The 26,978-nt window shown below is 47.9% G+C and overlaps 2 protein-coding genes across 4 annotated transcripts in view; one reads left to right on the forward strand and one right to left on the reverse strand.

Annotated features, from left to right (window-relative positions):
* LOC134492100 (zinc finger protein 271-like) overlaps positions 1-26,978 on the reverse strand; it is a 226,221-nt gene that overhangs the window by 70,794 nt on the left and 128,449 nt on the right. The gene's annotated exons all lie outside the window — the stretch shown is intronic.
* Positions 1,268-23,774, forward strand: LOC134489857 (zinc finger protein 850-like). Its single transcript, XM_063292730.1, has 8 exons — positions 1,268-3,432; positions 4,639-4,696; positions 8,910-10,798; positions 16,118-16,401; positions 17,465-17,647; positions 18,235-18,266; positions 18,362-18,460; positions 20,679-23,774. The coding sequence occupies exons 1-8, from the start codon at positions 1,873-1,875 to the stop codon at positions 22,151-22,153; spliced, it is 5,580 nt and encodes a 1,859-aa protein (XP_063148800.1). The 5' UTR covers positions 1,268-1,872; the 3' UTR covers positions 22,154-23,774.

Here is a 26,978-nt window from a genome sequence, read left to right on the forward strand (position 1 = left end):
GCGCTTTGAAGCAGCCCTGGCCAGCATGAGTGACGCTGGCTCTCTTGGAGCCTGTGGCCTGTTGGGGCTCCCAGGTCCTAAATCCTTTTGAGCCCCAAGAAATCAGGAACGACGTTTTGGGAGGTAGAGAGGGTTTGATCTCCACCGAGAGCCAAGCCCTGCAGAAGCGCAGGAGTCTTTTCATCAGCTTTTGATCTGCCCTCCAGGTGTTGTGCCCAAGCGGCCTGGGAATCCTCAAGGCTGTATCCAAGGCTGAAGGCAAACTCCTCTGGGAATGGGGAAGGCTCCTCAGAGCAATATTGCCCTGTAGCAAGATTTAGGCTCCGCAATGTAAGGGAGGTGTGCTTTGTCGTTTGCCTGTCTGCACACCATTTCCCCCCAGGGTGCTTTCCCTTGGTTTACTTCCTGCTTTTGCAAATAACATTTTTGTTCAGTTGCAGTGGCGATGAGGGCACCCTTGGGAGACCCGAAAGAATAGGGTAGGGATAGAACTTCATGGGGAGAATCCATCGATGTGGCCGCTGGGAGTCGATGGGAGTCGAAAAGGACTTGATGGCACAGAATCAGTGCAAAAATCTCGCCAACGCCTTACGGTAGAGATCGGACGAGTGTGCTTTTCAGCCTCAAGGTCGCCAGGTGGCGCTCTGGAAACACGCGAGACCCGCGCCGAGAAAGCTGTCAATCCAGTAGCGGGGTCAGTGGTTGCTGAGGTCCGACATCCGACGGGAGGGGGAGCAGGGGAGCTGAAAGGAGCTGAAACAATAGAGTATTGCTAGAGTGGATGTCGGAGGAGAGGAGGAGGACAGAGGAACTTCCTGTTCCGGCTCCCTCCTGGGCGGAGAGCGGCGCGGAGGAGCGCTCTGTGGTCTTCCCGGGGCTGGTCGGAGCAGCAGCGGCCGGAAGGTGAGCGGAGGACGGGTGGTAGGAGAGGCCGGGAGCGAGCGGGGCTGCCTCGTTTCCTCCGCGGGGGAGAATCAGATGAGCAACTGCCAGAAAATGCCAACTTCGTCTGTTTCTATATTTCTCTCTCTCTCTCTCTTTGTGTGTGTGTGTGTGATCCATCGCCGTGTGTGTGTGTGTGTGTGTGTGTGTGTGTGTGTGTGTGTGTGATCCATCCCCAGCATTTCCAGATATCCTTGATGATAACCCTTTGCAGTGCTAAGAATCTGTGATAGACCCAAGCCAGCAAGTGAATTTCAGGGTTTGCACTTGGATCTTGCTAGTCTTCTGTGTGTCAAATGGTTCATAATGAATGTTCGAGGTAAATCTAGCCTTTTGGCACTTTTCCTTTTTCATTGTAATGTATGCTTTTTGTTGTTGTTTGCACATGTTGTGCAGCCATTTTATAGATAATAATTAAACTAACACTTGTGTTTGAATCTTATAGACAAAAAGGATGCCAATCAGAGCCTTCTGGACAACTGAGAATCACAAGCAGCATTAAGAAAGAAAGCAAACCAAGCCAGCAATCTTTTCCACTTTCTCCAGAGAACCCCAGAAGACTTCTTCCCTAGCAAGTGACAGACAAGGGAGAGAAAAATAGGTAGAGAGTTTTGTGCTGGAAAAAATTGAGTAGGTGAAACTCAAATATTCCATGAAAAGATCAAGGGGGATAATTTCCAAATTCAGACAAGGAGAGAGATACCTGGAAGTCAGTGGGGAGGAAGAGGTCACTTGGATAGCCACGTAGGGCAGAAAGTAACACAATCCTCATCCTGTGAGGAAGGAAAGAGTTGCTTGAATCAAAGCAGCACCAGACAACAGATCAGAAATAGTTTTGATCTCCTCGAGAATCCAAGAATATCAGTGGTGGAAAAGCCCCACAGAGGTGTAAATTTTGGGAAAAGCACAGATCAGAGATCACAGCTGATTATGCAAGAGAGGGACCACACTGGCGAGGAGGCCTACCAGTGTCCCCGAAGCAGCAAAAGCTTTAGCAAGCATGCCACTCTTGTGAATCATAATAGGACTCACACCAGGGAGAAGCGGCATGAGTGTCCGGATTGTGGGAAAAGTTTCAGTCAGAATTCTGACCTGGTGATACACCAGAGGATACACACAGGAGAAAAACCGTATGAGTGTGTGGATTGTGGGAAAAGTTTCAGTCAGAATTCCCACCTTGTGAAACACCAGAGGATTCACACAGGAGAGAAACCGTATGAGTGTCGTGATTGTGGGAAAAGTTTCAGTTGGAAGTACAGCCTGGTGTTACACCAGAGAACTCACACTGGAGGGAAACAGTATGAGTGTCTGGACTGTGGGAAAAGTTTCAGTTGGAAGTACAACCTGGTGAGACACCAGAGGACTCACACAGGAGGGAAACTGTATGAGTGTCCAGATTGTGGGAAACGTTTAAGTCGGAAATCTGAAATGGTGAACCACCAGAGGACTCACACAGGAGAGAAACCGTTTGTGTGTCTGGATTGTGGGAAAAGTTTCCGTGTGAAGTCCAACCTGGTGAGACACCAGAGGACTCACACAAAAGTGAAACCATATGAGTGTCCGGATTGTGGGAAAGATTTCAGTCGCAATTACCATCTGGTGATGCACCAGAGTACTCACACAGGAGAGAAACCATATCAGTGTCCAGATTGTGGGAAAGATTTCATTTGGAAGTCCGACTTGGTGAACCACCAGAGGACTCACACAGGAGAGAAACCGTATGAGTGTCCGGATTGTGGGAAAAGTTTCAGTCGTAAATCCGAAATGGTGAAACACCAGGGGACTCACACAGGAGAGAAACCGTATAAGTGTCCAGAATGTGGGAAGAGTTTCAGTTGGAATTCTAACCTAGTGAGACACCAGAGGACTCACACAGGAGAGAAACCATATGAGTGTCCGGAATGTGGGAAAACTTTCAGTGTGAATTCCCACCTGGTGATACACCAGAGGACTCACACAGGAGTGAAACCGTATGAGTGTCTGGATTGTGGGAAAAGTTTCAACTGGAAATCCGAAATGGTGAAACACCAGGGGACTCACACAGGAGAGAAACCGTATGAGTATCCGGATTGTGGGAAAAGTTTCCGTGTGAATTCCCACCTGCTGAAACACCACAGGACTCACACAGGGGAGAAACCGTATGAGTGTCCGGATTGTGGGGAAGGTTTCATTTCGAATTCCAGACTGGTGAAACACCAGAGGACCCACACAGGAGAGAAACCGTATCAGTGTCTTGATTGCGGGAAAAGTTTCAGTCGGAAATCCAGCCTGGTGATGCACCAGAGGACTCACACAGGAGAGAAACCGTATGAGTGTCCGGATTGTGGGAAAAGTTTCAGTACTAGGTCTATCCTTATAAATCATGTAGGTTTACACACAGGGGAGAAACCATTCAAATGCCCAGACTGCGGACAGTGCTTTAGTCAAAGTGCCTCCCTTAGCAGACACAAGAAAATGCACATGAGGCAGAAGGTGCTGAGTGTAGAGAAGGCTTGAATTTAACTTCTCATCTCCGATTGGACATCCATCTGAAAACTTAAGTATTTAATTTCTGGCCTGATTCTCTTTAGTTAAACATGTCTCAGTATTAGAGGTGAGGGAGGAGAGAAAAACACGGAAAATATGTAGGTTTACACATGGGAGAGAAACCATTCAGATGCCGAGACTGTGGACAGTGCTTCACAAACAATTCCTACTTTAGCAGACACAAGAAAATGCACAGGAGGCAGAAGATGCTGAGTGTAGAGAAGTTTGAATTTCACTTCTCATCTACCATTGGTCATCCAGCTGAAAAATTAAGTATTTAATTTCTGGCCTGACTCCTTTTAGTAAAATATGTATCAGTATTAGACATGAGTGAGCAGAGAAAAAAATGGAAAATGTTAGTTTGAGAAAGGTTAACTACATGTACCTGGCTATCAGCAGAAGTTTCTGGAAATGTACTTTTGCAGAAATATTGCAATTGCTGCAAAAAGGATTTTTGGAGGTGGTGTTTGCATATTGATCATCATAGATCCTAGAAATGTGACATGCAGAATTTCACCCTTCAACCGGGGTTTCCTCCAGATTTGGAGTCCCAGATTTTCCCAGCCAGCATACCCTTTGCAGAAAATATCTGGGAGTCATTGTCAGTGTTTCTGGGAGTCCCCAGTAAGTGGCTGCAGGTCCTAAAAGATATAATACAAAAAATATAGGCACACTCAGGTTTCAGTTAGATTGCGGCTCCTCAAATACGCTTGGAGTTGCCTGCTTATTAGCCTTTGATGGCTGGTGGGTGGGACATCGTTGTTGCATCCCCTTTGGTGGAGATGGGAGAAAAAAATTGCACAGTGGAAAATATTTTATGTCTAAAAATGCATTGTGCAAGAACCATTGATAGCTTTTGAGAAGGAAAGAAACTGGGTAGTGTCAGCACTGCTGTGACCGTGGGGCCCAGGTAAGGCAAAGCTCCCTTCCCGAGACATGGGACATGTTTCCATTTCTTTCACTCCTCTCTCAGGGCTTCTTTTTTAAGTTTTCCCCAAAAATCCCTACAAGTAAAGAGAGGAAAATTATTTGGGCAGCAAAGTGGCATTTACCTATGCAGATGAATGATTTTAATTTTGCTGAGTTCGGAAGACTCCAGAGTATTCCTGGTTTCTTCATTTCAGGAACCAATTCAGAGATCAGGTTATAATCCTTTCTTTTTCCTAGTAGATCACTTTGCATATGATCCCTTTGCAGCAGGACACTCACCAGCCAGGACCAGGCAGCGGTGGGGAAGAAGCCAGAGGCTCTTTTGGCCGGAGCCTCAAACTCCGAGGGGCTTCAAATGTAAACCTCTGCAGGGTTGTTAAACTTTAAGATATACAAATTACGTTTAATTCTCTTTTCCTTCCTCCTTTTCCCACCTTTTTTGGTGCCATATTTTTGTGCACACCTGTTATAACGTCCTATTTTATTATGTGTAGGAGCTGAAAATGCTTGAAATGGTTCAAAACCCTCTGGATCTTTGAGGGGGCCGTGCGATAATGCAAAATCTTTCATTCTTAAACAGAATTTAGGATCCACCCCAGTGAGGACAAAGTATACTTAGTGGCCACAGAATACTGATGTCTTCGGGGAATAGGACAGAGGGAATGGAATGACTTGGAAGAGGCCATGGCTGCCTGGGTTTATGGCAGATCGTCTGTTTCTTTTGATTACCATCCTGCAAAGACTGCATATTTTTTCTTTTGGGAGATGTCTCATGCGTACACCCAAACCCCCAGAAGGCAAAAAGTGGGGCAGTGGGTATGAGTCTGAGGATAACGTTAACAATAATTTATCTCATGCTTAAGAATTAAGCGTGGAACAGAAAGAAAGGAATATTAATTGAATTTGAATATGCAAAGATACAAAGTAGACCCGTTAAAACTGAAACTGGCAATAGTGCAATACCCAGCAAGTAATCCCTTTAGAATAAAAAGAGTAGATAAATTAGACCCCACAAAACCTAACAATACATTACTGTTAAAGTCAAAGCCAGAGGAGCTGGTCCCCAGAGACAGGCCAGAAGACGCAAGTCCCCAATCAGAGGAACACTCCATTTCCCCAGCATAAAAGTGTCAAGCTGGGATCTAAAGACAAGAAAGATCTGTCATCTGAAGAGTAGGGCGGACCTACTAAATCCCAAAAGGCTGCAGCCTTGAAGTTGCTGTCAGAGCAGCAGGAATAGCCGAATGCGTAGATTTTGTGGGACATCTCTGGTATACGAAGAGCCTGTCTGGTGGTGTGGTTCAGGCCCCAGGCTAGAAACCAGGAGAGACTTAGGGGTTTTTATTCCTTCAAATCTATATTTTGCAGCGGTAGAGTGGCAAAGTTATGAGCCAGCTTCCACATTCACCAGAAATCCTGAGGGGGGAGTCCCTCTCCCAAAGCTTGTATTCGCGACCCTATAAGCAGCAGGGAGCATCACTGCAGAGCAGATTGGTGACCAGACAGAGGTGCCAATGCGGGCAGAGAGGAAGATAACCTATGGCTGTTGAAACCTCCCTCAGCGCTAAATGCGTTGCTGCCGCTCAAACCGACATTAATACTGCGCCTTGTGGCCTCTTCTTGACTTTTGCGATCCCTCCCCACCCGAAATCTCTGCAAATTAGTGCAATTAATGATAGAGAAAGTGTTCCCATGCGAGGTTTTTTTCCCCTCATTGCTGATCCTGGTTGGGAAAGGGGGGCTTTATTTTATTTATTCAATATGTCCCCATCAGAGGGCTCTGGGTGGTTTACAATGATCAATTAAAACAACAGCCATACAATAAAATAAAATATACAAATATAAAATTATTCTAATCAATAAATATAAATGGGAGTAAAAAGTAAAAAAGTCCAAGTGGCAGGAGAATCTATAACGGTGCATATGTGGGAGGAGTGGTCTGTATACATACAAACACGTGCACACAGAGAGAATCACAGAAACACACGAAGTTGGCATTTTCCAGCGGAGTTGTTCACCCGATTCTCCCCCGCGGAGGAAACCAGGCAGCCCCGCTCGCTCCTGCCTCTCCTCCCGCCTGTCCTCCGCTCACCTTCCGGCGGCGGCTGCTCCGACCAACCCCGGGAAGACCACAGAGCGCTCCTCTGCGCCGCTCTCCCCCTAGGGGGGGGCCGGAAGAGGAAGCGCCTCTGCCCTCCTTCTCTCCTCCGGCATCCTCTCTAGCAATCCTATGCTCCATTGTTTCAGCTCCCCCGCTCCCCCTCCCCTGGGATGTGGGACCTCAGCAACCACTGACCCAGCTACTGGATGGACAGCTTTCTCGGCAGGGGGGTTGCTAATTTCTTGAGCGCCATCTAGCGACATGAGGCTGAAAAACACACTCGTCAGCTCTCTTCCCTCAGGCGTTGGCGGAGGTTTTGCACTGATTCTGTGCCTTCCAGTCCTTTTCGACTCCCGTTGACCACATCGATGGATTTTCTCCCTGAAGCTCTGTCCCTACCCTGTTCTTTCGGGTCTCCCACGGGTGCACTCATCGCCACTGCAACTTGTGAGAAAGGCAGGATAGCGATGTTGTTTTTGCAAGGCCTACAATAGAACAGAACTTGCTTTTTCAGTAACTTGCCAACTGAAGCTTGCTTTCTATAGTAGCTAGGCTTGCTTGTCAGTATATTGAGGATGTGGGATATGCGGTTAGGGGAAACAGGAGACTGTATCTCCATAAGGGCAGGTATAAAGGAAATAAGCTGCCTAACCGGTGCTGAAAATATGCTCAGAACCAGTTCTAGCGAACTTTGTGGTCAGACAAGACCCTGACCTACTTACTCCAAGGGGGCCAGCTGCCTTATAAGGAAAAGAATAAATAGGGGACCGGGGGAGGTAAAAAGTGAGGAACGGGACATACAAACAAAGGCGGGACTTCCTGCAAAATCGAAGGGATCTCGCATAGGCTGTGAACTCCCAAGTACCTATCCAATGGGGAGCAGGAGGAGGGATTTCACGGCCGGGAGTAGGGAATGAAACTGCGTGCTTTGTGTGAAGGGGTGTGCCTGTTTTGGCTGGGCACCCGTCCTTGCAAGAACGTTAATAAAATCTTTTTGCTGCTTCTCAAGACTTCGTCAAATTTATTCCGTGAGGGACTTTTCCCACAAACTGAACAAAAATGTCATTTGCAAGAAGCAGGAAGTAAACCAAGGGAAAGCATCCTGGGGGGAAATGATGTGCAGACAGGCAACGACAAGTCCTGGGCGGCTGGCAAGCAAGCTGGTAGGTGGGAAAGTGGCTGCTGAGGGGGAACCGTGGCTGGGCCCGGGGGTGGCTGACGCCGGGTGCAGCAGGGTGCGCCAGCGGCTGCTACGGCACTGCCGCGCTGCGGCTCAGTGAGTGGGCATGCACTGGGGACTCTGGCTGGGGGAGTGCTGTGTGCGCGCACGGGCGACGGAGTATGAGATCCATTGCCGGCTCCTTGAGAGAAATACTGGCATGAGTTGGAGCGACTTGCAGGAGTGCAATTGTGACTGCAGAAAACAGAAAAAGTCCCACTTCTTCCGTCTTGCTCAGCTGCAGTGGCGATGAGTGCACCCTTGGGAGACCCGGAAGGTTAGGGATAGATCGTCATGGAGAAAATCTATCGATGTGGTCGCCGGCAGTCGAAAAGGACTCGATGGCACAGAATCAATGAAAAAATCTCGCCAGCGCCTTAGGTACAGATCGTACGAGTGTGTACTTTCAGCCTCATGTCGCTAGATGGCGCTCCAGGAAGAAGCAACCCCCTCGCCTGGAAAGCTGTCAATCCAGTAGCGGCGTCTGTGGTTGCTGAGGGCCGACATCCAAGGGGAGGGGGAGCGGGGGAGCTGAAAGAATAGAGTACTGGCTTGCTAGAGGGGATGTCGGAGGAGAGGAGGAGGACAGAGGAACTTCCTGTTCCGGCTCCATCTTGGGAGGAGAGCGGCGCGGCGCGGAGGAGCGCCCTGTGGTCTTCCCGGGGTTAGTCGGAGGAGCAGCAGCGGCCGGAAGGTGAGCGGGGGACGGGTGGGAGGAGAGTCCGGGAGCGAGCGGGGCTGCCTCGTTTCCTCCGCGGGGGGGGGGGAATCCGATGAGCATCTCCGCTGCAACATGCCAGCTGTGTGTGTTTCTGTGATTCTCTCTCTCTGCACATACGTGTATGCGTACAGTCTATCCCCAGCATTTGCAGGTATCTTTGATGATAACCCTTTGCAGTGCTCAGGATCTGTGACTGAACCAAGCCAAGAAGTGAATTTCATCATCTGCACTTGGCTCTCCCTAGTCTTCTGGGTGTCAAATGAATCATCACGAATGTTGAGGTTAACCTAGCCTTTTGGCACTTTTGCTTTTTCATTGTCATGTATGCTTTTTTTGTTCTTGTTTTCACAGGTTGTGCAGCCGGTTTATAAACAATAATTAAACTGATACTTTCATGTGAATCTTACAGACGAAAAGGATGCCAATAAGAGCTTTCTCAACAACTGAGAATTAGGAGCGGCATTAAAAAGGAAACCAAATCAAGGCAGCAATCAGAATTTTTCCACTTCCTCCACAGAACCCCAAAACGCTTCTTCCCCAGCAGGTGACAGGCGAGGGAGAGAAAAACAGGAAGAGAGTTTTGAGCTGGAAAAAAATGAGTATGTATGTGGAACTCAAGGAAACATTACCTGAAAAGCTCAAGGGGGACAATTTCCAAATTCAGAAAGAGAGAGAAATCTGTGGGATAAGCAGAGACTGTAGATCACGGCTGATTATTCACAAGAGGATCCACGCCAGAGAAAAGCCATACAAATGTTCCGAATGTGGCAAAAGCTTTAGTTGGAACAGGTCCCTGGTGATACACCAGAGGATTCACACAGGAGAGAAACTGTATGAGTGTCCAGATTGTGGGAAACGTTTCAGTCAGAATTCCCACCTGCGGATCCACCAGAGGACTCACACAGGAGAGAAACCGTATGAGTGTCCAGATTGTGGGAAAAGTTTCAGTCAGAATTCCGATCTGGTGATACACCATAGGACTCACACAGGACAGAAACCATACAAATGTCTGGACTGTGGGAAAAGTTTCATTCGTAAATCCAACCTCGTGATACACCGGAGGACACACACAGGAGAGAAACCATATGAGTGTCCGGATTGTGGGAAAACTTTCAGTCAAAATACCGATCTGGTGATACACCATAGGACTCACACAGGAGAGAAACCGTATCAGTGTCCGGATTGTGGGAAAACTTTCAGGCGGAATTTCTGCCTGGTGATACACCAGAGGACTCACACAGGAGAGAAACCGTATGAGTGTCCAGATTGTGGGAAAAGTTTCAGTCAGAATTCCGATCTGGTGATACACCATAGGACTCACACAGGACAGAAACCATACAAATGTCTGGACTGTGGGAAAAGTTTCATTCGTAAATCCAACCTCGTGATACACCGGAGGACACACACAGGAGAGAAACCATATGAGTGTCCGGATTGTGGGAAAACTTTCAGTCAAAATACCGATCTGGTGATACACCATAGGACTCACACAGGAGAGAAACCGTATCAGTGTCCGGATTGTGGGAAAACTTTCAGGCGGAATTTCTGCCTGGTGATACACCAGAGGACTCACACAGGAGAGAAACCGTATCAGTGTCCAGATTGTGGGAAAAGTTTCAGTCGGAATTCCCACCTGGTGAAACACCATAGGACTCACACAGGAGAGAAACCGTATCAGTGTCCAGATTGTGGGAAAGGTTTCAGTCAGAATTCCCACCTGGTGAAACACCATAGGACTCACACAGGAGAGAAACCATATGAGTGTCCGGATTGTGGGAAAAGTTTCAGTCGGAATTCCCACCTGGTGAACCACCAGAGGACTCACACAGGAGAGAAACCGTATCAGTGTCCAGATTGTGGGAAAAGTTTCAGTCGGAATTCCCACCTGGTGAAACACCATAGGACTCACACAGGAGAGAAACCATATGCGTGTCCGGATTGTGGGAAAAGTTTCAGTCGGAATTCCCACCTGGTGAACCACCAGAGGATTCACACAGGAGAGAAACCATATGAGTGTCCGGATTGTGGGAAAAGTTTCAGTCAGAATTCCGATCTGGTGATACACCATAGGACTCACACAGGAGAGAAACCGTATCAGTGTCCGGATTGTGGGAAAATTTTCAGTCGGAAATCCAGCCTGGTGATGCACCAGAGGACTCAAACAGGAGAGAAACCGTATGAGTGTCCGGATTGTGGGAAAAGTTTCAGTACTAGGTCTATCCTTATAAATCATGTAGGTTTACACACAGGGGAGAAACCATTCAAATGCCCAGACTGCGGACAGTGCTTTAGTCAAAGTGCCTCCTTTAGCAGACACAAGAAAATGCACATGAGGCAGAAGGTGCTGAGTGTAGTGAAGGCTTGAATTTAACTTCTCATCTCCCATTGGACATCCATCTGAAAAGTTAAGTATTTAATTTCTGGCCTTATTCTTTTTAGTTAAACATGTTTCAGTATTAGAGGTGAGGGAGGAGAGAAAATCATGGAAAATGTTAGTTTGAGAAAGGCTAACTACAGTGTCTGGCTATCAGCAGAAGTTCCCAGTAATCTGCTGCAGGTCCTGAATATAAATGAAAAAAGGATAGAAGCACTCAGATTTTATGGGAGAAGATATTATGGAAGTTTATGGCAGTGACAAAAGCCCTGTAAAGTTTCAGATGGAAAGGCTGTTCTGCCTTGCAGTTGAACATGATGGGTGAGAGCTGCTGGAGTATTGAGGTTAGGAGAATAGGCATTGTGGTTTTTAAGTGTAGGATGTTCAGGTTTAGGAACAGCCCCTGCTGTGCCCTTGTTTGTGTCGGAGTTTGTGCAGAGCGCTGTAAAGCGTTTGGCCCGAGAGATCAGAAGGAAGACGCCAGGCATTTCAGCAAAAGTAATTGTATTTAAGCAAAGCATAGAACACTAAACAGTTTCCTCATCCAGAGTCCTGGAAGGGCTCAAAAAGCTTCTTAAATACAATAGAGCATATTTACAAATACACACACACATCCAAATATGCTGAGCAGAAAAGAGAGGCTGCAAACCAGGAGAAGAGCAAGGGCTGGCTCTGGCAGAGCTTGCTTATTTAAATGCAAAATTAAGCAAGGAACTGGTTTCAAGTGATGGCTGTCCACATAAGGTCATTCTTTTCCACACCCCAATCTGGGAACAATTAAGCCTGACCTATTCACCCTGCCAACACTTAAGAAAACGATTTGTTACCATGGATATCTGGCATTTCTCTGGCAGAAAACAAATACCGACACTCCCCTTTTTTATGCTAAGGAATGAGCTGCAGACTAATTCTAGTAATTCCCTGTGTCTTGGTGCAGCAAGAGGCTTCATTAAAACATCAGCAATCATGTCTCTTGATTCACAATATTTTTACATGATTTCACCTTTGATTATCAGATCTTTAATATATTGGTGTTGTTGTTTATTCGTTCAGTCGCTTCCGACTCTTCGTGACTTCATGGACCAGCCCACGCCAGAGCTTCCTGTCGGTCGTCAACACCCCCAGCTCCCCCAGGGACGAGTCCGTCACCTCTAGAATATCAACTATCCACCTTGCCCTTGGTCGGCCCCTCTTCCTTTTGCCCTCCACTCTCCCTAGCATCAGCATCTTCTCCAGGGTGTCCTGTCTTCTCATTATGTGGCCAAAGTATTTCAGTTTTGCCTTTAATATCATTCCCTCAAGTGAGCAGTCTGGCTTTATTTCCTGGAGGATGGACTGGTTTGATCTTCTTGCAGTCCAAGGCACTCTCAGAATTTTCCTCCAACACCACAGTTCCAAAGCATCTATCTTCCTTCTCTCAGCCTTCCTTATGGTCCAGCTCTCGCAGCCATATGTTACTACAGGGAACACCATTGCTTTAACTATGCGGGCCTTTGTTGTCAGTGTGATGTCTCTGCTCTTAACTATTTTATCGAGATTTGTCATTGCTCTTCTCCCAAGGATTAAGCGTCTTCTGATTTCCTGACTGCAGTCAGCATCTGCAGTAATCTTTGCACCTAGGAATACAAAGTCTTTCACTGCTTCTACATTTTCTCCCTCTATTTGCCAGTTATCAATCAAGCTGGTTGCCATAATCTTGGTTTTTTTGAGGTTTAGCTGCAAGCCAGCTTTTGCACTTTCTTCTTTCACCTTCATCATAAGGCTCCTCAGTTCCTCTTCACTTTCAGCCATCAAAGTGGTATCATCTGCATATCTGAGATTGTTAATGTTTCTTCCAGAGATTTTAACTCCAGCCTTGGATTCCTCAAGGCCAGCTTGTCGCATGATGTGTTCTGCATACAAGTTGAATAGGTAGGGTGAGAGGATACAGCCCTGCCGTACTCCTTTCCCAATCTTAAACCAGTCCGTTGTTCCGTGGTCTGTTCTTACTGTTGCTACTTGGTCGTTATACAGATTCTTCAGGAGGCAGACAATATGACTTGGAATCCCCATACCACTAAGAACTTGCCACAATTTGTTATGGTCCACACAGTCAAAGGCTTTAGAATAGTCAATAAAACAGAAATAGATGTTTTTCTGAAACTCCCTGGCTTTGTCCATTATCCAGCGGATATTGGCAATTTGGTCTCTAGTTCCTCTGCCTTTTCTAAACCCAGCTTGTACATCTGGCAATTCTCGCTCCATGAAGTGCTGAAGTCTACCTTGCAGGATCTTGAGCATTACCTTACTGGCATGTGAAATGAGTGCCACTGTTCGATAGTTTGAACATTCTTTAGTGTTTCCCTTTTTTGGTATGGGGATATAAGTTGATTTTTTCCAGTCTGATGGCCATTCTTGTGTTTTCGAAATTTGCTGGCATATAGCATGCATTACCTTGACAGCATCATCTTGCAAGATTTTGAACAGTTCAGCTGGGATGCCGTCGTCTCCTGTTGCCTTGTTATTAGCAATGCTTCTTAAGGCCCACTCAACCTCACTCTTCAGGATGTCTGGCTCTAGCTCACCGACCACACCGTCAAAGCTATCCCCGATATTGTTATCCTTCCTATACAGGTTTTCTGTATATTCTTGCCACCTTTTCTTGATCTCTTCTTCTTCTGTTAGGTCCTTGCCATCTTTGTTTTTGATCATACCCATTTTTGCCTGGAATTTACCTCCAATGTTTCTAATTTTCTGGAAGAGGTCTCTTGTCCTTCCTATTCTATTGTCTTCTTCCACTTCCGCGCATTGCTTGTTTAAAAATAATTCCTTATCTCTTCTGGCTAACCTCTGGAATTTTGCATTTAATTGGGCATATCTCCCCCTATCACTGTTGCCTTTTGCTTTCCTTCTTTCTTGGGCTACTTCTAGTGTCTCAGCAGACAGCCATTTTGCCTTCTTGGTTTTCTCTTTCTTTGGGATGTATTTTGTTGCCGCCTCCTGAACAATGCTGCCAACTTCTGTCCAGAGTTCTTCCGGGACCCTATCTACTAAGTCCAGTCCCTTAAATCTATTCTTCACCTCCACTGCATATTCCTTAGGAATATTAGTGAGCTCATATCTAGCTGATCTGTGGGTCTTCCCTAATCTCTTTAGTCTGATCCTAAATTGTGCAAGAAGAAGTTCGTGATCGGAACTACAGTCAGCTCCAGGCCTTGTTTTTACCGACTGTACAGATGTCCGCCACCTTTGGCTGCAAAGGATGTAATCAATCTGATTTCGGTGTTGTCCATCTGGTGAAGTCCATGTATAAAGCCGTCTCTTAGGTTGTTGGAAGAGAGTGTTTGTTATGCAGAGTGAATTGTCTTGGCAAAATTCTATCAGCCTGTGTCCTGCTTCGTTTTGTTCTCCCAGGCCATACTTACCTGTAATTCGAGGTGTCATTTGACTGCCCACCTTAGCATTCCAGTCTCCCGTGACGAAAATAACATCTCTTTTAGGCGTGTTGTCCAGTAGGTGCTGCAGATCCTCATAGAACTGCTCTACTTCAGCTTCTTCAGCATTTGTGGTTGGGGCGTATATTTGGATCACTGTGATGTTAGATGGCTTGCCCTGAATTCGAATTGAGATCATTCTGTCGTTTTTTGGGTTGTATCCAAGCACTGCTTTAGCCACTTTACTATTAATTATGAAGGCTACTCCATTTCTTCTGTGGTCCTCTTGTCCGCAGTAGTAGATCTGGTGGTCATTTGATGTGAAGTGGCCCATTCCAGTCCATTTCAGTTCACTGATGCCCAGAATGTCTATCTTTAATCTTGACATCTCACCAATAACCACATCCAATTTGCCCTGGCTCATAGATCTTACATTCCAGGTTCCAATGGTGTGTTGATCCTTAGAACATCGGATTCGCCGTTCACCACCAGCACTGTCGGCCGCTAGCCATCCTTTCGGCTTTGAGCTAGCTGCGTCATCACGTCTGGGGCTAGTTGAGCTCATCCTCTGTTCCTCCCCAGTAGCATTTTGACCATCTTCCGACCTGGGGGTCTCAACTTCCGATGGTATACCGACATATCTCTGGTTGTACTGATCCATTGAGTTTTCAGGGCAAGAATACTGGGGTGGGTTGCCATTACCTTCCCCAGGGATCGCATTTAGTCTGACCTCTCTGTCATGACCTTCCCGTCTTGGGTGGCCCTTCATGGTTTAGCTCATGGCATCATTGAGGTGCTCAAGCTCCAGCACCACGACAAGGTAACGATCCTTTGCTGAAGAATATATTGGTACCTGATATCTATATATTTTGTTCTATTCCTGCAGCCTTCAGATTTTGAAACTTCCTGGGTGGAAGCAAGAGGCTCTTTTGGCCTCAGGCTCAAGCTCCAGGTGTCTTCAAATTTAAAGATCTGCAAAGTTGTTAAACTTTAAAAGATTCAAATTATATTTAATTCTCCTTCCTCTCTCTTGCTCTTTTTTGGTGCCTTTTTTTTGTGCACACCTGTTATGACGTCCCATTTTGTTATGGGCAGGAGCTGCAAACGCTTCTTTCCCTAAGGATTTATTTTGCAAAGTTGCCATTTGGGGGGCATCGCCCACTCTAGGGCTCCATCCTCTTGGATATGGATGGTGTCCGTGCATTTATACAAAGATCCATCCTGCAGTCGGGACTTTTCTCTTAGAAGATACAGATAGAGAAGCCCTGCTCAGGACCGCCAGTCTCTTGCTCTCGTCCCGTTCTTGAATTTCTCCCCATATTTCATTGTTGGTTCTGCAGTGTTAACTGAAGATGTATGAATTCTATTCAAAATATACTCTTGATTTTATGATGTGTTCCCTTCTTGTGATTAAACAAACAAAAAGCTTCTTTAGTGGGCTTTTTTCTATTTCTTTCTAAAGGAGCCATTCCACTTTTTCCTACCTTTTTATGGTTTTTATTCCTTTAAATCTATATTTTACAGCGGTAGAGTGGCAAAGTTATGAGCCAGCTTCCACACTCCCCAGAAACCCTTTGGGAAGAAGGCCTCTCCCAGAGCTTGTATTCGTGACCTTATAAGCAGCAGGGAGCCTTAATGCAGAGCGGATTGGTGACCAGACAGAGGTGCCAATGGGGGCAGAGAGGAAGATAACCTATGGCTGTTTGAAACCTCTCTCAGCACTAAATACCTTGCTGCCAACCAAACCGGATGTTAATACTGTACCTTGTGTTCTCCTCCTGACTTTTGCGATCCCTCCCCATCTGAAATCTCTGCAAATTAGTGCAATTAATGATAGAGAAAATGTTCCCATGTGAGGTTTTTCCCTTATTGCTGATCCCGGTTGGGAAAGGGTGTTGCATGGAATTCCCTCCGCTCGATTGGAGATGTGACATGGAACATTGTGGTGGAGTCCTACGGTCCCCGGGCCGAATGTCGTTTCACCTTTGGGGCCACTGGATTCTACCGGTGGAAAAGGGGCATCAGCTTGTTTTTAGGGTGCAGCCCCATTTTAAAGATGGAAACCCTGAAAACGGGAGAAGGAAGCCAGGAGAGCGACCGTCCTACGCGGAAGAAGGGACTCTCGGCATGTTCTGGGGAGAACCGAGTTAGTCTGTGGCAGCCCCAGAGCCGAAGGCATCGGAGAGCAGCTTTTCAGACTGAGCCAGGCGTTTGAATGCAACTGGTGGGACAGGGAAGGTGCTACAGACTGTCCTAACAGTCAGGAATCACGCTGAGACGAGGAGTAGGTCTCTAGTGTTTATTACTGCTACATAAGACAGAATCCTAACAAACTGACGAAGCGTGGGAAAACCCAGACAGATAAACCCCAAAAGTTAAGGCGGGTCTGATCTGTGTCTCTTTGAATGGCTGCTTAATTCCTCAGTACTACGCATGCGTTTTCCCCCCTGGATAGAGGCCCCCTCCTGCTCGCCATCAGTACTCATGACACAGACTCCTCCTGACACACTGTCTGGGGTTAGAGGTTGAGCATATCCCAGGATCGCCAGCCAAAAATGCCAGGGGTGGAGGATGGTGGTGGTTGTAGTCCGAGGGCACCTGCAGGACTGTCTCGCCCATCTCCCATAGAGATGAATTATTAATTGGCAGCTATAAAAGCAGATTAGTGCATGCAACTTTCTTTTTCACTCTCAATCTCAATTTCTTTTGATCCTTTGGCTTTCTTGGGGGTGGTGATGGGGATGCTCCCGTCCTGCCGGACTTTGACATTGCTCAGCCCCATCGCCCCCCCTCCCGCCCATCTTAAGTGAAGGGGTTAAACACAGAGAGCTTCTCCTTTCGGCCTGGAGAGGAGAGAGAGATGCGCAGGGGGAGGGAGGGAGGAAAAGGAAAAAAGAGGGTCGAACCCCTTTCCTGCCCCACCCCCTGCCCTTCCTGGTCTCCAGCCCCTGGTGCATGCCTGTGCTGCAGAATCCACACAAACACACAGCCCTTGAGAAGGGGTACGGAAGTGCCAGGTGGGCATCTATCTTGCCGGAGGGCAATTGAATCCTGAGGGGGGGCACAATCAGGAGGAGGAGGGGGAATCCACAGGTGCAAGAAGGGAAGGGGGGAGTCCTTGGGTGGGAGGGAGGAGTTGGGCTTTTCCCAGCGGTCCCCCCCACCCCCGCTCACCTTCTGATTCCCTGTCTTATTTGCGAGGTTTTCTGCTTGTCCTCCCAAGTTGCTGCTTCTGCAGATGGCTCTCTGGTCTCCTTGAAATCCCTCCTCCGAGCCCCCCACTTCCCCCCTCCAGCACCCAGCAGGAGGCTGCCTGGTGTTTTCCAGAAGGTTTCCCACGTTCCCTTGTTGCTGCCAGGGATGATGAGCGGCTAAAAGGTCTGGAGGGTCAGAAGAGGAGGATTTTTGGTTCAGAGGGCAGGTAGGGTAGAGGTGCCCCCTCCGTGGGCAAGACCCGTGCTAGGAGGAGGCAAGGGCGGCTGGAGGCCTGGTGATAGAGGCCTGAGAGGCGTCCTGGGCTTGGCCAACGGGCAGCCCTGGATCTGCCCCTCTTACCTGTCCAGGTACTGCTGCGGGCTCCCATCCTTGTTCAGGTCGGCCCACCTCACTGAACAGCACAACACATGGAGCTTTTCAATTGTATGTTTAGTTCTTTCATGAGCTGTACAATTTACACTAGAGAAGAAGGTTTCTGCCATTTTTACACCCGCTAGATGTGCATCTGGTTTTTCCTGCCTAAGTGTAGGACCTTACATTTCTCTCCACTGAACTTCACCTTCTTGGATAGGGCCCAGGGCTCACGTCTGTCAAGGTCCTTCTGAATCTTACTGAGATCTAAGTATATTATATCCACAGCATTTCCGTGGTCCACTAATTTAGTCACTTGATCAAAGAAGGCAATAAGATTTGCTTGGCATGACCTGTTCTTAAGAAACCCATGCTGGCTTCTGGTAATCGCCTTGTTCATTTCTGGTTCTCAGAAACCCGCTGCTTGTTTACCTTTTTCAGGATTTTCCCAGGTATTGACGTCAAGCGGATTGGTCGGTAGTTTCCTGGATCCACTTTTCCCCCCTTTTTAAAGATTGGGACCACATCGGCTCTTTTCCAGCCCTCAGGTGGTTCCCCCGTGCTCCAGGAGCCCTCAGGGATCTCATTCAGTGGTTCCGAAGTTACATCCGCCAGCTCCTTCAGCACCCTGGGATGCAAACCGTCCGGCCCAGGAGACTGGAACCCGGTCAGAGCAGCTGGGCCTTCTCTTGGCAGTTCCTCACCTAGTTGGACCTGCTTTCCTCTTCTGCCTCCCTCCTCTGTGCTGCTTTTGACAGGTTGGACTATTTTCTGCTTTTGCGTAAAGACAGACGCAGAAGAGGAATCCAGCAGTTCCGCCTTCTTCCTCCTTCCCGCCACCTCCTTGCCATCTTCTCCTACTAGAGGACCAACCTTGTCTTTGACTTTCCTCTTGCTGCTTACATATTGAGAGGAACTTTTCTAGTTACTCTTTGAGCCTGAGCCTTCCTGACTCCGTCCCTGCAGGTTCGGGCTGTTTGCTGGTATTCTGCTCCAGTTATGAGCCCCTCTTTCCATTGGGTGGTTAAAGTCCCCCATTACTACAGTGGTGTGTTTCCTGGACACCTGCACCAACTGATTTGCAAAACGTTCTTCTATCTCCTCTGCTTGGTTGGGTGGCCTTTAGTGCACCCCTATGGCAGTGTCAGCTCTTTTTCCCCTAATATTTACCCAAATGTCTCCAAGAAGGCATTCATCCTTGATACCATGTATTTCTCTGCAGGTGTAGTAATTCTTTACATACAATATAAGTCCTCCTCCTCTTTTGTTGGGTCCGTTGCTTTGGAACACGTTATATCCTTCTATTAGTAGATCCCAGTCATGGGTTCCCTCCCAGCAAGCTTTTGGAACTCTTACAAGAAAATACCATAATGCTCCTTCCAAACTTTTGGAGGAAACCATTTAATGACAGGGTTTAAAACAGCTGTTGAATTAAATGAAGGTGCCTTTTATCAAGTCAGACAGGACACTTTCAGGAGGGATGTCTCAGAACTGGACGAGGACTTTCAGTGTGGGTCCCCGTTGCTGTTAGGCGAGGCCCTCCTCCCAACTTCCTGCTGACTTCCAACAAGTAAAGTCACTGGGCACACTGGCAGGAAGTCGCAAGTCCTGGGCGGCTGGCAAGCAAGCTGGTAGGTGGGAAAGTGGCTGCTGAGGGGGAAGCGTGGCTGGGCCCGGGGGTGGCTGACGCCGGGTGCAGCAGGGTGCGCCAGCGGCTGCTACGGCACTGCCGCGCTGCGGCTCAGTGAGTGGGCATGCACTGTGGACTCTGGCTGGGGGAGTGCTGTGTGTGCGCACGGGCGATGGAGTACAGATCCATTGCCGGCTCCTTGAGAGAAATACTGGCATGAGTTGGAGCGACTTGCAGGAGTGCAATTGTGACTGCAGAAAACAGAAAAACTCCCACTTCTTGCGTCTTGCTCAGTTGCAGTGGCGATGAGTGCACCCTTGGGAGACCCGGAAGGTTAGGGATAGATCGTCATGGAGAAAATCTATCGATGTGGTCGCCGGCAGTCGAAAAGGACTCGATGGCACAGAATCAATGAAAAAATCTCGCCAGCGCCTTAGGGTACAGATCGTACGAGTGTGTACTTTCAGCCTCATGTCGCTAGATGGCGCTCCAGGAAGAAGCAACCCCCTCGCCTGGAAAGCTGTCAATCCAGTAGCGGCGTCTGTGGTTGCTGAGGGCCGACATCCAAGGGGAGGGGGAGCGGGGGAGCTGAAAGAATAGAGTACTGGCTTGCTAGAGGGGATGTCGGAGGAGAGGAGGAGGACAGAGGAACTTCCTGTTCCGGCTCCTGCCTGGGAGGAGAGCGGCGCGGCGCGGAGGAGCACTCTGTGGTCTTCCCGGGGTTGGTCGGAGGAGCAGCAGCGGCCGGAAGGTGAGCGGGGGACGGGTGGGAGGAGAGTCCGGGAGCGAGCGGGGCTGCCTCGTTTCCTCCGCGGGGGGGGGGGGAGGGGGAATCCGATGAGCATCTCCGCTGCAACATGCCAGCTGTGTGTGTTTCTGTGATTCTCTCTCTCTGCACATACGTGTATGCGTACAGTCTATCCCCAGCATTTGCAGGTATCTTTGATGATAACCCTTTGCAGTGCTCAGGATCTGTGACTGAACCAAGCCAAGAAGTGAATTTCATCATCTGCACTTGGCTCTCCCTAGTCTTCTGGGTGTCAAATGAATCATCACGAATGTTGAGGTTAACCTAGCCTTTTGGCACTTTTGCTTTTTCATTGTCATGTATGCTTTTTTTGTTCTTGTTTTCACAGGTTGTGCAGCCGGTTTATAAACAATAATTAAACTGATACTTTTATGTGAATCTTACAGACGAAAAGGATGCCAATAAGAGCCTTCTCAACAACTGAGAATTTGGAGCGGTGTTAAAAAGGAAACCAAATCAAGGCAGCAATCAAAATTTTTCCACTTCCTCCACAGAACCCCAAAACGCTTCTTCCCCAGCAGGTGACAGGCGAGGGAGAGAAAAACAGGAAGAGAGTTTTGAGCTGGAAAAAAATGAGTATGTATGTGGAACTCAAGGAAACATTACCTGAAAAGCTCAAGGGGGACAATTTCCAAATTCAGAAAGAGAGAGAAATCTGTGGGATAAGCAGAGACTGTAGATCACGGCTGATTATTCACAAGAGGATCCACGCCAGAGAAAAGCCATACAAATGTTCCGAATGTGGCAAAAGCTTTAGTTGGAACAGGTCCCTGGTGATACACCAGAGGATTCACACAGGAGAGAAACTGTATGAGTGTCCAGATTGTGGGAAACGTTTCAGTCAGAATTCCCACCTGCGGATCCACCAGAGGACTCACACAGGAGAGAAACCGTATGAGTGTCCAGATTGTGGGAAAAGTTTCAGTCAGAATTCCGATCTGGTGATACACCATAGGACTCACACAGGAGAGAAACCATATGAGTGTCTGGACTGTGGGAAAAGTTTCATTCGTAAATCCAACCTCGTGATACACCGGAGGACACACACAGGGGAGAAACCATATGAGTGTCCGGATTGCGGGAAAACTTTCAGTCAAAATACCGATCTGGTGATACACCATAGGACTCACACAGGAGAGAAACCGTATCAGTGTCCGGATTGTGGGAAAACTTTCAGGCGGAATTTCTGCCTGGTGATACACCAGAGGACTCACACAGGAGAGAAACCGTATGAGTGTCCAGATTGTGGCAAAGGGTTCAGTCTGAATTCCCACCTGGTGAAACACCATAGGACTCACACAGGAGAGAAACCATATGCGTGTCCGGATTGTGGGAAATGTTTCAGTCAGAATTCCCACCTGGTGAACCACCAGAGGACTCACACAGGAGAGAAACCGTATCAGTGTCCAGATTGTGGGAAACGTTTCAGTCAGAATTCCCACCTGGTGAAACACCGTAGGATTCACACAGGAGAGAAACCATATGCGTGTCCGGATTGTGGGAAAAGGTTCAGTCGGAATTCCCACCTGGTGAAACACCAGAGGATTCACACAGGAGAGAAACCATATGAGTGTCCGGATTGTGGGAAAAGTTTCAGTCAGAATTCCGATCTGGTGATACACCAGAGGACTCACACAGGAGAGAAACCGTATCAGTGTCTTGATTGTGGGAAAAGTTTCAGTCGGAAATCCAGCCTGGTGATGCACCAGAGGACTCAAACAGGAGAGAAACCGTATGAGTGTCCGGATTGTGGGAAAAGTTTCAGTACTAGGTCTATCCTTATAAATCATGTAGGTTTACACACAGGGGAGAAACCATTCAAATGCCCAGACTGCGGACAGTGCTTTAGTCAAAGTGCCTCCTTTAGCAGACACAAGAAAATGCACATGAGGCAGAAGGTGCTGAGTGTAGTGAAGGCTTGAATTTAATTTCTCATCTCCCATTGGACATCCATCTGAAAAGTTAAGTATTTAATTTCTGGCCTTATTCTTTTTAGTTAAACATGTTTCAGTATTAGAGGTGAGGGAGGAGAGAAAATCATGGAAAATGTTAGTTTGAGAAAGGCTAACTACAGTGTCTGGCTATCAGCAGAAGTTCCCAGTAAGCTGCTGCAGGTCCTGAATATAAATGAAAAAAGGATAGAAGCACTCAGATTTTATGGGAGAAGATATTATGGAAGTTTATGGCAGTGACAAAAGCCCTGTAAAGTTTCAGATGGAAAGGCTGTTCTGCCTTGCAGTTGAACATGATGGGTGAGAGCTGCTGGAGTATTGAGGTTAGGAGAATAGGCGTTGTGGTTTTTAAGTGTAGGATGTTCAGGTTTAGGAACAGCCCCTGCTGTGCCCTTGTTTGTGTTGGAGTTTGTGCAGAGCGCTGTAAAGCGTTTGGCCCGAGAGATCAGAAGGAAGACGCCAGGCATTTCAGCAAAAGTAATTGTATTTAAGCAAAGCATAGAACACTAAACAGTTTCCTCATCCAGAGTCCTGGAAGGGCTCAAAAAGCTTCTTAAATACAATAGAGCATATTTACAAATACACACACACATCCAAATATGCTGAGCAGAAAAGAGAGGCTGCAAACCAGGAGAAGAGCAAGGGCTGGCTCTGGCAGAGCTTGCTTATTTAAATGCAAAATTAAGCAAGGAACTGGTTTCAAGTGATGGCTGTCCACATAAGGTCATTCTTTTCCACACCCCAATCTGGGAACAATTAAGCCTGACCTATTCACCCTGCCAACACTTAAGAAAACGATTTGTTACCATGGATATCTGGCATTTCTCTGGCAGAAAACAAATACCGACACTCCCCTTTTTTATGCTAAGGAATGAGCTGCAGACTAATTCTAGTAATTCCCTGTGTCTTGGTGCAGCAAGAGGCTTCATTAAAACATCAGCAATCATGTCTCTTGATTCACAATATTCTTACATGATTTCACCTTTCATTATCAGATCTTTAATATATTGGTACCTGATATCTATATATTTTGTTCTATTCCTCCAGCCTTCAGATTTTGAAACTTCCTGGGTGGAAGCAAGAGGCTCTTTTGGCCTCAGGCTCAAGCTCCAGGTGTCTTCAAATTTAAAGATCTGCAAAGTTGTTAAACTTTAAAAGATTCAAATTATATTTAATTCTCCTTCCTCTCTCTTGCTCTTTTTTGGTGCCTTTTTTTTGTGCACACCTGTTATGACGTCCCATTTTGTTATGGGCAGGAGCTGCAAACGCTTGCTTCCCTAAGGATTTATTTTGCAAAGTTGCCATTTGGGGGGCATCGCCCACTCTAGGGCTCCATCCTCTTGGATATGGATGGTGTCCGTGCATTTATACAAAGATCCATCCTGCAGTCGGGACTTTTCTCTTAGAAGATACAGATAGAGAAGCCCTGCTCAGGACCGCCAGTCTCTTGCTCTCGTCCCGTTCTTGAATTTCTCCCCATATTTCATTGTTGGTTCTGCAGTGTTAACTGAAGATGTATGAATTCTATTCAAAATATACTCTTGATTTTATGATGTGTTCCCTTCTTGTGATTAAACAAACAAAAAGCTTCTTTAGTGGGCTTTTTTCTATTTCTTTCTAAAGGAGCCATTCCACTTTTTCCTACCTTTTTATGGTTTTTATTCCTTTAAATCTATATTTTACAGCGGTAGAGTGGCAAAGTTATGAGCCAGCTTCCACACTCCCCAGAAATCCTGAGGGAAGAAGGCCTCTCCCAGAGCTTGTATTCGTGACCTTATAAGCAGCAGGGAGCCTTAATGCAGAGCGGATTGGTGACCAGACAGAGGTGCCAATGGGGGCAGAGAGGAAGATAACCTATGGCTGTTTGAAACCTCTCTCAGCACTAAATACCTTGCTGCCAACCAAACCGGATGTTAATACTGTACCTTGTGTTCTCCTCCTGACTTTTGCGATCCCTCCCCATCTGAAATCTCTGCAAATTAGTGCAATTAATGATAGAGAAAATGTTCCCATGTGAGGTTTTTCCCTTATTGCTGATCCCGGTTGGGAAAGGGTGTTGCATGGAATTCCCTCCGCTCGATTGGAGATGTGACATGGAACATTGTGGTGGAGTCCTACGGTCCCCGGGCCGAATGTCGTTTCACCTTTGGGGCCACTGGATTCTACCGGTGGAAAAGGGGCATCAGCTTGTTTTTAGGGTGCAGCCCCATTTTAAAGATGGAAACCCTGAAAACGGGAGAAGGAAGCCAGGAGAGCGACCGTCCTACGCGGAAGAAGGGACTCTCGGCATGTTCTGGGGAGAACCGAGTTAGTCTGTGGCAGCCCCAGAGCCGAAGGCATCGGAGAGCAGCTTTTCAGACTGAGCCAGGCGTTTGAATGCAACTGGTGGGACAGGGAAGGTGCTACAGACTGTCCTAACAGTCAGGAATCACGCTGAGACGAGGAGTAGGTCTCTAGTGTTTATTACTGCTACATAAGACAGAATCCTAACAAACTGACGAAGCGTGGGAAAACCCAGACAGATAAACCCCAAAAGTTAAGGCGGGTCTGATCTGTGTCTCTTTGAATGGCTGCTTAATTCCTCAGTACTACGCATGCGTTTTCCCCCCTGGATAGAGGCCCCCTCCTGCTCGCCATCAGTACTCATGACACAGACTCCTCCTGACACACTGTCTGGGGTTAGAGGTTGAGCATATCCCAGGATCGCCAGCCAAAAATGCCAGGGGTGGAGGATGGTGGTGGTTGTAGTCCGAGGGCACCTGCAGGACTGTCTCGCCCATCTCCCATAGAGATGAATTATTAATTGGCAGCTATAAAAGCAGATTAGTGCATGCAACTTTCTTTTTCACTCTCAATCTCAATTTCTTTTGATCCTTTGGCTTTCTTGGGGGTGGTGATGGGGATGCTCCCGTCCTGCCGGACTTTGACATTGCTCAGCCCCATCGCCCCCCCTCCCGCCCATCTTAAGTGAAGGGGTTAAACACAGAGCTTCTCCTTTCGGCCTGGAGAGGAGAGAGAGATGCGCAGGGGGAGGGAGGGAGGAAAAGGAAAAAAGAGGGTCGAACCCCTTTCCTGCCCCACCCACTGCCCTTCCTGGTCTCCAGCCCCTGGTGCATGCCTGTGCTGCAGAATCCACACAAACACACAGCCCTTGAGAAGGGGTACGGAAGTGCCAGGTGGGCATCTATCTTGCCGGAGGGCAATTGAATCCTGAGGGGGGGCACAATCAGGAGGAGGAGGGGGAATCCACAGGTGCAAGAAGGGAAGGGGGGAGTCCTTGGGTGGGAGGGAGGAGTTGGGCTTTTCCCAGCAGTCCCCCCCACCCCCGCTCACCTTCTGATTCCCTGTCTTATTTGCGAGGTTTTCTGCTTGTCCTCCCAAGTTGCTGCTTCTGCAGATGGCTCTCTGGTCTCCTTGAAATCCCTCCTCCGAGCCCCCCACTTCCCCCCTCCAGCACCCAGCAGGAGGCTGCCTGGTGTTTTCCAGAAGGTTTCCCACGTTCCCTTGTTGCTGCCAGGGATGATGAGCGGCTAAAAGGTCTGGAGGGTCAGAAGAGGAGGATTTTTGGTTCAGAGGGCAGGTAGGGTAGAGGTGCCCCCTCCGTGGGCAAGACCCGTGCTAGGAGGAGGCAAGGGCGGCTGGAGGCCTGGTGATAGAGGCCTGAGAGGCGTCCTGGGCTTGGCCAACGGGCAGCCCTGGATCTGCCCCTCTTACCTGTCCAGGTACTGCTGCGGGCTCCCATCCTTGTTCAGGTCGGCCCACCTCACTGAACAGCACAACACATGGAGCTTTTCAATTGTATGTTTAGTTCTTTCATGAGCTGTACAATTTACACTAGAGAAGAAGGTTTCTGCCATTTTTACACCCGCTAGATGTGCATCTGGTTTTTCCTGCCTAAGTGTAGGACCTTACATTTCTCTCCACTGAACTTCACCTTCTTGGATAGGGCCCAGGGCTCACGTCTGTCAAGGTCCTTCTGAATCTTACTGAGATCTAAGTATATTATATCCACAGCATTTCCGTGGTCCACTAATTTAGTCACTTGATCAAAGAAGGCAATAAGATTTGCTTGGCATGACCTGTTCTTAAGAAACCCATGCTGGCTTCTGGTAATCGCCTTGTTCATTTCTGGTTCTCAGAAACCCGCTGCTTGTTTACCTTTTCCAGGATTTTCCCAGGTATTGACGTCAAGCGGATTGGTCGGTAGTTTCCTGGATCCACTTTTCCCCCCTTTTTAAAGATTGGGACCACATCGGCTCTTTTCCAGCCCTCAGGTGGTTCCCCCGTGCTCCAGGAGCCCTCAGGGATCTCATTCAGTGGTTCCGAGGTTACATCCGCCAGCTCCTTCAGCACCCTGGGATGCAAACCGTCCGGCCCAGGAGACTGGAACCCGGTCAGAGCAGCTGGGCCTTCTCTTGGCAGTTCCTCACCTAGTTGGACCTGCTTTCCTCTTCTGCCTCCCTCCTCTGTGCTGCTTTTGACAGGTTGGACTATTTTCTGCTTTTGCGTAAAGACAGACGCAGAAGAGGAATCCAGCAGTTCCGCCTTCTTCCTCCTTCCCGCCACCTCCTTGCCATCTTCTCCTACTAGAGGACCAACCTTGTCTTTGACTTTCCTCTTGCTGCTTACATATTGAGAGGAACTTTTCTAGTTACTCTTTGAGCCTGAGCCTTCCTGACTCCGTCCCTGCAGGTTCGGGCTGTTTGCTGGTATTCTGCTCCAGTTATGAGCCCCTCTTTCCATTGGGTGGTTAAAGTCCCCCATTACTACAGTGGTGTGTTTCCTGGACACCTGC

The sequence above is a fragment of the Candoia aspera genome, chromosome 2 (genome assembly GCF_035149785.1).
Source record: "Candoia aspera isolate rCanAsp1 chromosome 2, rCanAsp1.hap2, whole genome shotgun sequence".
Lineage (NCBI taxonomy): Eukaryota > Metazoa > Chordata > Lepidosauria > Squamata > Boidae > Candoia > Candoia aspera.